The sequence below is a fragment of the Chamaea fasciata genome, unplaced genomic scaffold (genome assembly GCF_029207755.1).
Source record: "Chamaea fasciata isolate MVZ Bird 193981 ecotype frontalis unplaced genomic scaffold, bChaFas1.0.hap1 SCAF_24, whole genome shotgun sequence".
NCBI classification, from domain to species: Eukaryota; Metazoa; Chordata; class Aves; order Passeriformes; family Sylviidae; genus Chamaea; species Chamaea fasciata.
In genome coordinates this window covers 4,454,827-4,469,333 of record NW_027094109.1, presented here as the reverse complement: position 1 = coordinate 4,469,333, position 14,507 = coordinate 4,454,827, and the positions used below count along the sequence as shown (strand labels likewise).

Sequence of the window (14,507 nt, the reverse complement as noted above, 5' to 3'; positions counted from 1 at the left end):
TCCCTGCCGTTCCCCTGGCGCCCTTCCAGAACCATTTTCACCTCTCCAAACCCAACCAGCTGGAAATTCCCCCTCTGCTTTTCCATCCCCAGGGCCGCCGACCCGGCTACTTCTCCTTCCTGGATCCCTTTTCTCCCGGCGTCTGGCTCTTCATGCTGCTCGCCTACCTGGCCGTCAGCTGTGTCCTCTTCCTGGTGGCTCGGTAATGTCGCGGTGCCTTTCCCTTCCTCGCGGTGCCACCTAGTGTCACCCGCAGACCCGCGGAGAGGGGACGCCCAGGGGGACACGGGGACATCCTCTGCCCCACCCCGGGTCACCGGGATGCCCTGGCAAGAAGCGTCCCAGCGCTCTGCCAGCTGGGGACTGAGGTTTGTCACCGTGCCCCCGCGCTGGGGTGGCCGTCGCGCCCTGGTTCAGGATGTGTTTGGCCACAGTGGTGCCCGGAGCTGGGTGGGAGAAGGTTCTGGAGAAGGTTTTGGTGCTGTTTAAATGCTCCCTGCAGATGGGGTTTTTTTAACCCCTTGTCCCGAGCAGGGAGGGTGGAGGCTGTGAGGGACCTGCAAGTCCATTCCGAGGTGTCAACATGAACTCCCCGAGTGATGTGTGGAACTGTGCAACCCACTTTGTGGAGGAAAGTTCATGAGTATCTCTGGGCAGCTGATGTGCAGAGCCTCGCTTGGCACCTCTCAACTCCTTTCCCCTATGATTAATTAAAATCAGTCCTAAAATACCTCGCTGAGTGCTCTCCTGCAGCACGGCCCCATCGAGGCTGGTCTGGGCTCCAGTGCTGCCCTCCCAGCACCGCTGTGGAGGGGCTGTGGCAGGCAGAGTGGAGCCGTGTCCTGCACAGTGTGCCAGAGGCTGCTCAGGGCTCGATGGCTCTTTTGGGAGCCCCTTTGCTGCCCAGTTCTCATTACACAAATTGGAACTGCGCTGTCGCTCGCTCCCTCGGCATGGCTGGAGTTGTCAGTCCTGACAGGGCTTTAATGCGTTCTTCGAATGCTCTTACAGCCTCAGAAACGCAGGTGTGGAGGAGCCACTGAATTATGCAGAGCTGGCGCCTCTTTAGCCCCTTCCTCATGTTTTAAATATGATCCTCCAAAAAGGTGCCTTTTACCCAGCTCCCCACTGGAGAGGGAGCTTTGGCTGCTGCTCCCTGCCCTGCTCAGCAGGAAGGAGCTTTTGACCCTGACGCTCCCAGAGCACTGGGGTTTGCTGCCAGTGCTTGATCCACCATGGAAAGTCTGCAGGAAATAACCTCCTCCTCCTCCTCCTCCTCCTCCCTGGCACCACAGTGAGAGAGGAGCTGCAGGGATGAAAATAAACCCCCTCATTTTGGCTAAATGCGATGTGAGCTGGCACAGCTGGCAGCTGTTCTGGCAAAAGCCCCAAAATGACCCTGCCAGGCCCCAGCTTTCTGAGCTAGAGCAAGATGTTGAAGTGCAGCACACGAATTAGCAGGCTTTCTTAGCAACCAGGGACCGGGGGACTGGAAACAGCAAAAGAGAAGAGAGAGAACTGCAGTCACCGCAGTGACAGGCTGTCAGATATTTCCCATTCCCACCTCCGTCCTGTCCCTGAAGGATGGGATGCTTTGAAACGCCAGCACTCAGCTTCCAGCTCCACCTCAGAGCTTCTCAGAGCAACCCTCTGCACCAACAGGGTTTTTCTTGATGGTTTAATGCAGTCAGGGCTCACGCGCTTCGCTTTTGAACTTCCCATCAGTGCTCGTGCTCCGGCAGGGAGCACAGCCAAAGATGTTTTGATTTCTACTTCCCATCAAGTCCCTGCGTATCTGGAGTTCCTGCTGCGGTGTGAATCTGCACACGGGGTTGCAGGATGCGCGCAGGGCTGCCCACAGCACAGCCTCTCAAAGTTGTTTTTTTTTTGCAAGTCTTTACAAGAAAGCCTCTGGCTCCTGAGTCTTAGAGCAAACGTTTCACACAGCTCTGAGCCCTGGGCACCAACTGACAGCAAAGCATTTCCTCCTCAGAAAACTCTGCCTCCAGGAGAGCTGCAGCTTCACAGCTTTTCTCTCTCTTTTGTTGTTTTTAAAGTGTCCCATTTCCCAGCGCGTTCCCTGAGCTCCCCCCCGGTTTCTTGTCCTTTCAGGCTGACTCCATACGAGTGGTACAGCCCCCACCCCTGCTCCCAAGGTCGATGCAACCTCCTGGTGAACCAGTACTCCCTGGGGAACTCGCTGTGGTTCCCGGTGGGGGGGTTCATGCAGCAGGGCTCCACCATCGCCCCCCAGGCTCTGTCCACTCGCTGCGTCAGCGGAGTCTGGTAAGGAGGGCAGCCCGTCCCTTTGGGAAGGTTCCTCTGGGCAGAAGTTGGATGTGGAGGAGGAATTTCTTCATGGGAAGGGTTGTGGGACGTTTGGAGGGGCTGCCCAGGGAGGTGGTGGAGGTGTTCAAGGATGACTGGATGTGTCACCCGCTTGTCTGGGTGACAAGGTGGGGATTGATGGCTTTGGAGGGATTTTGCAGCCTCAGCGATTCTGGGATTCTGAGAGGCAAAGATTGAGGGATGGAGAGCAGATTTCCCTGAGGGAAACCACACCTTCTCCTCCCTCTCCCTAGGTGGGCCTTCACCTTGATCATCATCTCCTCCTACACGGCCAACCTGGCAGCGTTCCTGACCGTCCAGCGCATGGACGTCCCCATCGAGTCCGTGGATGACCTCGCTGACCAGACCACCATCGAGTACGGCACCATCCACGGCGGCTCCAGCATGACCTTCTTCCAAGTAAACCCCATTCTTTGCCTGCCTGGGGGGGCAGGGTGTGCACAGGGCACCCCTCAGCCACATTTGGGTGTCCCCTCAGCCTGCTGTGCCCGTGTCACTCCATTGCTGGCACGGAGGGGACCCCTGGAGAGATCCCTGCACAGCATGGGGATGATGGGATGAATGGTGGGAGAGGCATGGTGGAGGACACAGAAGGGAATTTGACCAGGAAGTCAAATTTTCATAGGTGTCCCACATGGTTTTAGCCTTTATTTGAGAGTCTTTCAGGTGGGATAAGCAAAGAAACGTTTGCACAGCCCAGGCAGGCTCACAGAAGTCAAAGTCCTGGTGCCTGTGAGAGGTCAGTGGCACTGAAATAAGTCAAGTGTATGCAAGGTTATGTGGGCCACTTAGCCCAATTTAATTTTTATCTTGCCTGCTCTGCTCAGAAGGGAAATAAATGAGTGAACCTTTTCTGCTCTGAACGCACAAAGAACTGCTTGAGGATTTTTTATTTATTTATCACTTGTTGAAATTCCAAAAGGAGAGGAAGCTTGTTCTCAGTCTCTCCCCCCGCTCTGAGCCTGAACTGAATTTGGAAGGCTGGGAAATCTCTGGAGTCAGCCTGAGCTTTTCAGCCCAACTTTATTCTCTTCAGGGGTATGGAAAAGAGCTACTTTTAAGCCCAACTTTACATCTCAAATGAGCTGAGCAGAGCCTAAGTGAGGGAGGTGGTTGTATACGAGGGGCTCACTTGAGGGGAGCTTTCATGTTTAAACCCCTGACTGAGTCTCTGCACTGCCTGGCAGTGAGGAAATCAGAGAGGAAATTAGGAAAAGAGGGCTTTGTCCCATTTGTGGCGCTTCAAGCTGTGTTGGGATCCATTTGCCTCTGGTGTAAGGATGGGGAGGTTAAAGTAGGGGTGGATAACTGCCTCCATCTCCCCTCCCTTCCTGGGGGCATGGAGGAATGTTTGTCCCCTCCTGAGGCACCTTGTCCTGGCAGTGCCGCTGCTGACACTGACACACAGTTTAAGGTTTAAAAATGCAGCGAGTCGGGACCAAACCTCCCCCTGCTCATCTGTCTCCTGCCCAAGTGGCTGCACCCAGAGGACAGAGCTGGACAGATGAGGACAGGAACTGGGTCAGCAGCAGATTCCCCGAGGCTCTCCGGCATCGCTCGCCAGCCACAGAAAACGAGCCCTTGACAGTGTGAAAATCCTTGTGTAGAGCAGGGTGTGTTTATATTCAGTCCTGGTGCGAGCAGGCTTCACTCTCTGCTCAGCACAGGCAAGAGAGATTAATCATTCTCAGCTTTCTTTCCATTGGACCAAGGTGGTTCAGCCACCGCCAGACTCGGAGGATTTGGGGCTGGCTGAGCTTTAGTTTATTGTAATCAATGACAAAAAAAAAAACCCCAGTTCTTTTCAGCAAGCACTTTAACTTGCCTCACAGGGGGGTGAACCAAATCTGGATGGTTTTTTGAATAAAATTTGGGAGCAACAATCTCCAGAGAGGAATAAAACTTGTGAGCAACAATCCCCAGCCCTCAGTGCCCTCCTCGGGGTGCTGGAGTCTGAAGAACTGTCGGGACAATGTTTGAGGGATGGTCAGTACGGTGTGAGCTCTCCAGGGAGCACCCAGAGGTTTCAGTCAACCAAGCAGGAGCTGTTTCTTCTGGCTTTTTTTGTGTGTTTTTGATACATGGTTACTGAAATTGTGATTTTTTTTTTTCTAAATTTGAATTTACACAAAGAGTTTCGCCAGACCCTGTTGGAATTGGGGCATTTCATGCCCGGCTTTTCCAACAAACTCCCAACATATTTGAGATAAACGAGGATGAGGCATCAAAATCCTTTCTGAATCTGAAATCCGATTCAATTCCTCTCTCCACTGCGGCCTTCTCATAGTGGCGCCTGACTTGGGGGGTTTGATTTTCAAGCTCTAATTGACCCCCAAATCCCCTCCCTGAGCTGTGGCTGCCCCTTTCCCGTCCCCCGCAGAACTCCCGCTACCAGACGTACCAGCGGATGTGGAATTACATGTACTCCAAGCAGCCCAGCGTCTTCGTGAAGAGCACGGAGGAAGGGATCGCGCGCGTGCTGAACTCCAACTACGCCTTCCTGCTGGAGTCCACCATGAACGAGTATTATCGGCAGCGCAATTGCAACCTCACGCAGGTCGGGGGCCTTCTGGACACCAAGGGCTACGGGATTGGCATGCCCGTCGGTAGGCAGTGAAGAACAATTCTAGTCCTTCTCGGCTGTCGGCAGAGGACCGGAGCGTTCCAAAGGCTGCGCCGGCTCTAAAAAGCCAACGTTGCATCTCACAGCTCTGCCCAGGGTCCTTTTGATTTCTTACCTGTTGCCCATGGTCAGAGCCAAATGTGAGAGACCCTGCTCTGGTCCAGAGCCAGATGTGAGACCCTGCTCTGGTCCAGAGCCAGATGTGCGAGACCCTGCTCTGGCCCAGAGCCATGTGAGACGCGACCGCGGCTCTTTCGATAATTCGTGTGAAAGATGTCTCAAAAGTGCTGCTTGTTTTCTGCTCTTTTGCTGTTTCCTTCCCCGAACCAGTGTTTGTGCATCGTTTTGTGCTGCTCCTTGTTTTAATCCCAGAAGTGATGTCGAAGCAATGCTGTGGCAACTCTTGGTAGTTTTTAGCAGGAGTGTCGTAACAGCTGGTGGTTCTTGGAACTGCAGGCCAGAGAGTTGGGTGATTCGGGGGAGGGGGTCATCATCAGGTTTAACAAATGCACGGGTTTTGTCTTTCAAATGTATGAGCTCAGGAGAGAACATCACCGCTAAATAAGGCTTTAGTTAGTCACTGTTGTTCCAAACGAGCTGATCTTTTGGACAGCCTGGAAGCCTTGTCCTGACCTTTAAGCCCTGGCATTTAGCAACACGAAATTGAGGTGGATTACATAAGGCCCCGTCACACAAACAGCCACTCTAGTTTAGGGAACACGGGTAAGCTTGTAAAGTCACAGCAACCTGATCAAAGTGAGTACAAATCCCTACCTTCAGGGCTAAATTTGTTCTGACATTGTCTTGTTAAACAGTGAAACCGTAGCAGATAAGAGGAGCAGAAAGCTGCTGGCTGGGACAATAGTGCAGAGTTACTGGGAGAAGCACAGTCTTTCCCATGGCCATTCCTAGGGATCCCTGGTGGCAGACAAGGATTTCTTGTACCAGACAAGGATCTCTGGTAGCAGACACTGGGACTGCAGCAGAGCTCCATGCCCAGCACAGGACTGAGCTCCTCCAACATGGACATTTTGGCTTCCATGATCCTTGGGCTCCTTCCAGCTCAGAATTTCTATTCCGTGACCAGTTTGAGGGAAGGAGCATTAAAACAAGGTTGAATTGGAGGTGGAATGACAAGAGAGGGACCTCCATGGTCTGCAGGAGCAGGATACCGAACTGCTCATTCAAAAGCCAAAGCTCCCCTTGTCATACACCTGCTCCAGTGGCCTGTGTGGCTCCTGGTGGCCAGGTAAAGTCACCTTCTGCAAGTGACACGAACCAGGTGACATTCCCAGCGGGGTGGCCGTGGCTTCCCATGGCTTGCATGGACTGAGAGCCCCTCCAAGCCCCCCAGGGAGGAGCCATGGTAGCTGGGCACGCTGGGGTGGGGCGAGTGGCGAGGATGATGGTGGGGAGGAAGGCGGGGCCCTACCACGTCCCTCTCGGCGTTGCAGGCTCCGTGTTCCGCGACGAGTTCGACCTGGCCATCCTCCAGCTGCAGGAGAACAACCGCCTGGAAATCCTCAAGCGCAAGTGGTGGGAAGGAGGGAAGTGCCCCAAAGAGGAGGATCACAGAGCCAAAGGTGAGCCCTGCACTCCCAGGGGCCCAGGCACAGAAACATCCTGCATGAACACCCAGCTGCATGCCTGCCAGGTTTTCTGCCTGGCAATCACTTTTTCCCCTTCTCCTGACCTGAGATTCCTTCCCTTCACAATTCAAGGAGAAAGCCAAGCAGCTCCGCCGTGCCTCCCGCTGTGTGTTTTTGCCTGGGGCAGAGATAGCGGGAACAACCAAATGACAAATATTGGAGGCATATGAGGGTAAATTAGCTTCTAATGAATGTCTGGGAAAATGGATGGCTGAAGGGATCAGACCAAAATCATGGGTTCCTTGAAGGGAGATGGATCTCCACCACAGGCCCGCTGGTTAATGGCTCCAAGTGAAAGCGTCTTTTAAACAGCCAGGGGAAGGGACACAAGGACTTTATTAGTACATTTGTAAACTGAGGAGCAAATTCTTTTGGGTAATGCTATGCAAATTGCCATAAAAGCCACCACATTAGGCTGATGTCCCAGCGTGAGAGCAGTTGCCAGCTTAACACAGTTGCTGCATTTTTCAGTTTTGGCAGCCGCCCTGTCCTCAGCAAGTGTTTTCTGCGAGGCCAGCAGGCCCCCCAGTTAAAAGCCCAGCCTCGTGACCTTTGTGAGAGCAGAGAGAAGAGCCAAGCCAGGTGTGGGGAAGCTCTTTTGGGGTTTTGACCTTGCAGCAGGTGTAGTGTGTGTGTGTCTGTGCGGTTCCTGCCGGGACCCCACGGGGCTGGGAGGTGATGCTCGTTTTTGGGCAGTGCTGCTCTACAGACAACCCCAGCTATTTATCTCCAGGCTGAAGGCGTAAGACATCAGGTTATTGCTATTAAAGGAGTTACTTTTGAAGGTGGAAGGTTTTTTTCTCCATAGACTGTGCCAAAAGCCACTCCAAGGTGGAATCTAGGCCGGGGGCTGCTTTGAGGTGGCTTTGGAAGGGGGAAGCTGGGCTGTTTCTGGCACTACCCAGCACAATCTGTGCCCCTGGGCAAGTTTTTCTGCTAGTTTGTTCCCTATACCGTGGCTCACTTCCTCAGTTTGGGAGATGAGGAAGGCTGTTGCTGTATGGAGAAAGGAAATCCTCTCAGTGAGCTTGGGTGTCTGAGGTGGCGCCCAGACAGAATGACAGGAGGATGCAGAGAGGGGTACAAACGCTAAATTCACATTGTGAGCTGCTGGGGCAGTGGGTGGCCTTTACCTTTGGGTCTGAATTGTGATTCCGGGCTGGATTTTCTGCCTTGCCATTGCTGTGGAAGCACCTCTGCAAGAGTCTCTGATTTATAGACTCCCTGCATTGTTCTGGGGGCGGTGCCAAAAGAATGACGGAGGAGGAGGCAGAAATGTGACCTGCTAAGTTTTAGAACAAAACAGGTCAGCGATTTACAAGGATTTTGGTGAGGTTTTACATCTAAAAAGCCACGCCAGGATCAAGTCAATAAATCATCAGATCTTACACTTTGATTTAATGCTACAGGAGGGAGAGGAAGATTTTTATAGATGTTCTTGTTGAGTAATGGCCTCGCACAGCCAACCCAGGGCAGAGCACGTGTTTTTTAGTGATCAGTCCAATCAGGGACACAAACCAAACACAGGAGAGAGGAGCTGTGGTTCCTCATATCCCAGGACAGCAAACGTTGAGGTCGGCTCATCTCACAGGCAGATGGAGGCACGGTTTTGGGGACCAGGGCTGTGGTGGCAAGTGAAGTGATGGCCTCAGCACATGGAAAGCTCAGGTTTTTAAGGGATGGATTTTTCTTCAGCTGGTGAACTTTCTGGAATGCAGGCTGGGTAGGCACAGTGGTTATCCCATAGGAGAAGAGCTGTCCGAGGGAAGTGGGATGAGTCGCCCATGGAAGGGGCTGTTTGCTCCTCATGGGCCAGGGGTGCTGGGCAGAGACACCCAACCCACAACCAGGGACCCCTGGGTGGCAGGGACCCCATTTTGTCACCCTGTGGTGTGACACAGCATCCTGCTCCTGTTCGGAGCCTCTCCTTTCCCACTGCAGTCCGAGCAGCCGGAATCATTTTCCTGCAGCACTTTGTGATGCAATCAAAGGAGCTTTTCCTGCTGCCAGTTTCCTTTAAAGCCCTTCCCTGTCTCCTTCATCTCTGCTCCTTTAACAACCTTGCTCCTCTTCCTTTCCAAGTTCAAAGCCACTGGAGCTGGGTGAATAATTTGCAGGGATCAACGTGCCCCATTGATCCCACGTTTCTCCCTTCCTGTTTTCGGTTTGTCCACAAATTGCTTTGTGCTTCCCTCCGACGTTCTGGCTGTTTATCTGCAAAATCATCATTTCTGAGCAGGCATCTTCGATCCTGCAGTTATTGCAAGTCACTCACTCGGGCCATCTGAGTCATGCAGGGAGCTATTAATAGGACACTGCTGGCTCGGTGGTTTTGGTCCCTGGCTGGTCATCTACAGTGCCAACAAAACAGCAAAACCTGGGGGTTCTGTGCAGTGATACTTGAGATTTATGGTGTGCCTGCCTCTCCAGAGTGCCTCTCCTGCTTTATTTTAGGCCTGGGAATGGAGAACATTGGTGGAATCTTCGTGGTGCTCATCTGTGGCTTAATCGTAGCAATTTTTATGGCAATGCTGGAATTTTTGTGGAGCCTTCGACACTCTGAACAGTCGGAGGTAGGACCTGGGAGTGTCCTGAGGGGACAGGGCGTGTTTATTGCCGTCTGTGGGGTGTCCTAGAGCAAGTCATGCACCCAGGCTGAGGAGCAATCCCAGCCAGGACACCTCAAACACAGGAACAGGCTTGGTCCTTTGGGCAGGGACTAAAATCCGTGAGCTGCTCGTGCACTCCTACTCAGAGCGAGGCTGTAGAGATGCTCCAAGGGCTTTCAGAGGGATCAAAGATGTGTACAACATCCAGGGGCCTTTCCTGGAGATGGGATTTGTACCTGCAGCAGGTTTGGATCTTGTGCTGATGCGGGGGTGAAGAACACAGTGGGGTCTCTGATGAGAGGCACAGTTGGGGTAAATCAAGTGTAGATGTCTCAGCATGGATGTTGAAAACCAGCAGCACTAAATCCATAAAAACTTGGTGTCAGAATCATATCACGGAATCTTAAAAATGGCCTGGGTTGGAAGGGACCTTAAAGCTCATCCAGTGCCACCCCCTGCCATGGTCAGGGACATCTCTGACTACCCCAGGTCACCCCAAGCCCTCATCACCCCAGGACCCAGAGCCCCTGAGGGACTCAGGTCAGCAGGACTATTGAAATTCTCGCCAAGCCAGATTTTTTTAGCTCCACGAGGGTTCAATGCACTCTGAGGGTGTCCAGCAGCCTCCCAGAAATGGCTTAAAATAACTTGGGAGACAGCATGGTCGAGTGTGTCTTGAAAAAGCAAAAGGTTTTAATTAAAGAAGAAAATAATACAAAGCAAAAGAACAAAAAGCCGTGCACAGTGTAGGGACGGGCCCCACAGAGCTGCTACAACACCCCGAAAATGTGCTGAGAAGCCTCGTGCTCTTCCTCAAGTATTGGATGATTTGAGTGGGTTTTTGATAAACAGCCCAATAGAAAATAGCTACATTTCTGAGGAAATGTATAATAATTAAGATAAATAATAATTAATTAATACAATAAATATAGAATATTTAATGAATATAATATATATTCTTATATATTATACATTATACATTTTATAGTGTATAATATATATTATGTATTCTATATATTGTTATACAATAAATGTAATAATAAATTATATATAATAATAGAATAGCAAAACGAATAATATTAATTAAATAAATAATTGATTTAATTATTAGTTAAATGTTTAATGCGAATAATTAATATTAATAAACAAAATTAATAATGATAACATAAATGTACATTTCTGAGGAAATGTAAAATAAAGACCTGTCAGCGTTTTTGTCTTGGCATCGACCCAATTACATCCAGGAGGGCACAGAAGTTTCTGCCGTTTGTCCCCTAAAAGTCCTGCGGCGAAACCGAAACCCTTTTCCCTTCTATGCCAAAACATCTCCTTGGTTTTGGGGAGGATGCAACGCACCAACAGGGCGGGCTCCGTTCTCCCCTGCAGGTGTCGGTGTGCCAGGAGATGGTGACGGAGCTGCGGAACATCATCCTGTGCAAGGACAGTTTCCACCCCCGCCGGCGGCGGGCCGGGGTGGTTCGGACTCGCCCCGCTCTGCCCGAGGAGCGCCGAGCCCGCAGCACCACCACGCTCAGCAACGGCAAGCTGTGCAGCGGGGGCGAGCCAGACCCCCTGGCGCAAAGACTGGCCCAGGAGGCGGCCCTGGTGGCCCGGGGCTGTACCCACATCCGAGTGTGCCCCGAGTGTCGCCGCTTCCAGGGGCTCCGGGCGCGGCCGGCCGCGGGGTCACCGGCGCGCAGCGAGGAGAGCCTGGAGTGGGACAAGGCCACCAACAGCAGCGAGCCCGAGTAACGCCGGCGGGGGGTTAACGTCGGGGGTGGGACGAGAGGGTCCTGTTCCATTTTACAGAACACGGACTTGTACAATGTCAACTCGTTTTTAAATCGATAGCAGTTAACCCGGCTTCTCCGGAGCGAGGCGGACCTTGGGGCGGACGCGGAGGCGGCGGGTTCGGTGTCCGCTGCAGCCTGGCGGGGCAGCAGCCACGTCCTCGGGCTGGTGGGTGTCCAGAGGCGGTCTCTGGGAAGGAGGGACGCGGTGGGTGGCTGGTGTAGCAGATATTGCCCACCCAGGGGCAGGAGAGGGCTTCTTGGAACTTCTCCCCACTCCAAGGTCAGGAGAAAGGACGCTGGCGCTGCCTCTCCATCACTTACTGGGGGATGTTCTCCAAGGGCAGGGGTGGGACTTTTTATTTGCCGTGGCTGTGGGAAGGGAGGAGTCATTATTTTGGGTTTGGTTTTTTTTTTTTTCTTTCGTTTGTTTAATTTGGGTGTGTCAGGACCCAGTCTCCAAGGCACCAGGTGCTGAACTCTTCTTCCTTTTCGGAGGGTTGGTTCAAGGGGGAAGGGGAGGATGGGACGGGACACGCTCCCTGCGAGAAGCAGCATTTGCTGGAAGTCCATCCTGAGGAGCTGTTAAAATTACTTATATAGAGAAATATATCTATACATAGATATATATATATACATATATATTAAAATGCCAAAAAAAGCAGCCAACGAACACAGTGAACTCAAAGAGGCCTTGAAACGCCTGGAATTTCAGGGGTTCTGTGTCTTCTGTTTCATTCTGGGGTTATCTTTTGCTTTTGTTTTTCCTTTTCCTTTTTATTCTTGGGATGGGGTGGGGGGAGCCTTTTGAGTGGAGAGCACTGGGGGAGGCTGCCCGTCCCCACCAGCCGAGGGAGGAGGTGTTGGGACCCCCAAAGTGTCCCTGGCTGTGCTCTGCACGCCCCTGAAGTGACTCTGAGCTCTGCCCCAGGCTCCAGAGCTCCCCAAACCCCACGGAGCACCCTCAACTTCCAGGGTGAATCCCAGCCACAAAACATTTGAGAAATTCATGTAGCCCAGGATCTCGTGTAAGGAAAATAGTGACTTCCCTAGAAACTGCAGCAGCTCACCCTCTGCTTGGTACAGATGTGGGGTTTACACTGGCAAATTTAATTTTCTGATTGATAAAACAAATTCTATGCAATTTCTGGTCGTAAAAGGAAAGAGATGACAGTGGAGAGGGGCAGGGGAGATAAAACCTTGAGTGAAGGTACATCCTGTTCTTGAATTGTTTTCTTTTCTTTTTGTCTTGAATGTACGGAAATAAAAGATGTCCTTGTATAATCATGCTCTTTTTTTTTTTTCTCTTTCCTCCCCTGTTCAGAGTCAGGAAAGTTGTGGGACAGTTTGAGACCCATCTGCTCAGGGAGAAACCCAGAAACTTGACAGGCAAGAGGTGCTTTGGCTGTTGCAGGTCTCTGCTGCCCAAATGTCCACATCCCTGGTGATGCTGTTGCCTGTAGCTGAATGGAAAACAGGAGCTAAAAAGCAAAGGTCAATTAAATAAATAAAAAAAAAGCCCAAACACCTGGTGATGAGGGAGGAGAGCACTCAGAACTGGCAGCAGGGTGAGCAGGGATGCAGCTCCATCTTTCCCACGGATGGTGGTTGGAGCCCAGGTGCACAGGGGTGAATCCAGGATGATGCCAGCAGATGTTTCTGAAGAGGATGCGCAGGGAATGGGGTTTGATCCGTGGCGATGGGTACAATAGGATTGTTCTGGTGATTCCAGCAGATGTTTCTGAGGAGGATGCGCAGGGAATGGGGTGTGATCCGTGGTGATGGGTACACCGGGGTCATTCTGCTGTTCCCAGCAGGGTGTGAAGGGAAGCTCTGCCTCCCAGTGACTGTAAAACAGGCATCAAGGAGAGGATTTCGAGCTTGTTTTTTAGGATGTCCTGTGAGATGTTCACAGAGGTCCTTCCTGGCTTTCACATCTGTAAATCCACAGGATATTCCCCTTTGCCTGACACAAACTGAGCAGTGAGATAAGGCAAGGCTCCCCCAATGCCGTGGGGTTGGAGAGGCAGATCCTGAGCTGAGGTAAGTCAGTAAAACTCCATCCAACTCTGCAAGGAGCCAGGCTGGGCTTTCAAAGTCCTGACAGCAGCACTAGAGACATCAGAGAGTGCCTGTGTTGTGCTTAAAGGCCAACATGTTTCTACGAGCCGCAGAATACATTCATCAAAGGGAAGCTGCCTTTTAAAATTTATTTACAGATTAGCAGAAGAAAAGGCTCCATGAATCATTTATCAGACCTGATGTTTTTTTCACTGCTTCCCCGCATTGAATAAAGAGAAATCTTGACAGAGCCAGACATTATTCTGCATCTCCAAAGATCTCGCAGTCATCTGCTCAGACAGAGGATGTCAAGGAAAAAAAAAAAGATGAGAAACCACCTGGTTTCTGAGTATCTTTGCTTTTTATCTCTCCTGTTAGCTTGCCCCACCCACATGGTATTTTCTATCTGGGTCTGTATTTTAAGGAGATTTGTTTCATGTCCCTCTTGCCCTCCTCTCTTTTTAGTGTTGTTTTTCTTTCTTTTCTTAATACTCAGAGGTTTTGCACTCAGAGCAGAAATGGACCTCAGACGAGGAGGATAAAAGCTGCTGTCACTGAGATGTCTTTTCTAATGTGCCTCTGTCCTGTATTTTCTGCTCCCTGGTAAATCCTTCCAGGTCCCACCCTGGAGGGAGCAGGCAGCATTATGCATGTGCTGGGTTTGTGCTCACACACATTTGCATGCCCAGATGGGTTTACATCTCACATATTCCCTCTCTGCCCAGTTTTTTTGGTTTTGTTTTTTTTTTTCCCTTTCCTCTCATCTTTGAAACCATTGTGGGGGCTCTTTTGCTCAGCCAGCCCCAATGCTAATGCAGTTCAAGATCTGGAGTCGTTTGCCTTGCAAAAGGCACTTTCCCAGTATTGCTGTCTCCTGATAAACCCTGGGTAATTCTAGTAAGATATCTCTGCAAATTCCACCGGGAGCCAAAGATTAGATCAATTAAAATGTAATACTTTGCTTTATCCCCTCTAACCAGCGTGTTGGAGCCTCCTGCTGCCCTCTGTTTCGGGCTCACGTCTCTCCCTGCCCTGACAGCCAATTCTCCAGCCCTGGCTCAGCCGACAGCAGCCTGGCAGCTTCCTAACTAAAAGGCCTGGAATCCCTGCTCGTGGGCTAAACCCCGTGTTTGTGTTGTTTTTTCCAGGCAGTTCCATTTTCACCTAACGATAAAAAGCTGTTTTCTCCCCGGAGGTTGCATGGGTGAAGGTATTAACAAGGCCTGGGCTAACCCGGGGGCATTTCCTGAGCTGAGCCGTGTACACGAAATAGAAAAGGGTTGTTCTGTGAGCACAAAACCTTGGGAAGAGAGATGTGCTGAGCTATAAATTATAGAACAGACACTAAACCCTCAGTGGTCCTGAGGCAGGAATCTTTTTAACCATTCCACGGCCACAGAAATCTTTCCTGCTTCTGCCCTTCTCC

General features: G+C 51.4%; 1 protein-coding gene across 1 annotated transcript in view; it reads left to right on the top strand.

Annotated features, from left to right (window-relative positions):
* GRIK4 (glutamate ionotropic receptor kainate type subunit 4) overlaps positions 1-12,342 on the top strand; it is a 184,135-nt gene extending 171,793 nt beyond the window's left edge. Inside the window, exons 14-20 of the mRNA XM_066203317.1 lie at positions 93-202; positions 2,113-2,286; positions 2,583-2,748; positions 4,730-4,955; positions 6,427-6,555; positions 9,076-9,194; positions 10,617-12,342. Of these exons, the coding sequence (XP_066059414.1) occupies positions 93-202; positions 2,113-2,286; positions 2,583-2,748; positions 4,730-4,955; positions 6,427-6,555; positions 9,076-9,194; positions 10,617-10,982 (1,290 nt within the window). The 3' untranslated portion in view covers positions 10,983-12,342. The remainder of the gene's footprint in view (positions 1-92; positions 203-2,112; positions 2,287-2,582; positions 2,749-4,729; positions 4,956-6,426; positions 6,556-9,075; positions 9,195-10,616) is intronic.
* The last annotated feature ends 2,165 nt before the right edge of the window (positions 12,343-14,507 follow it).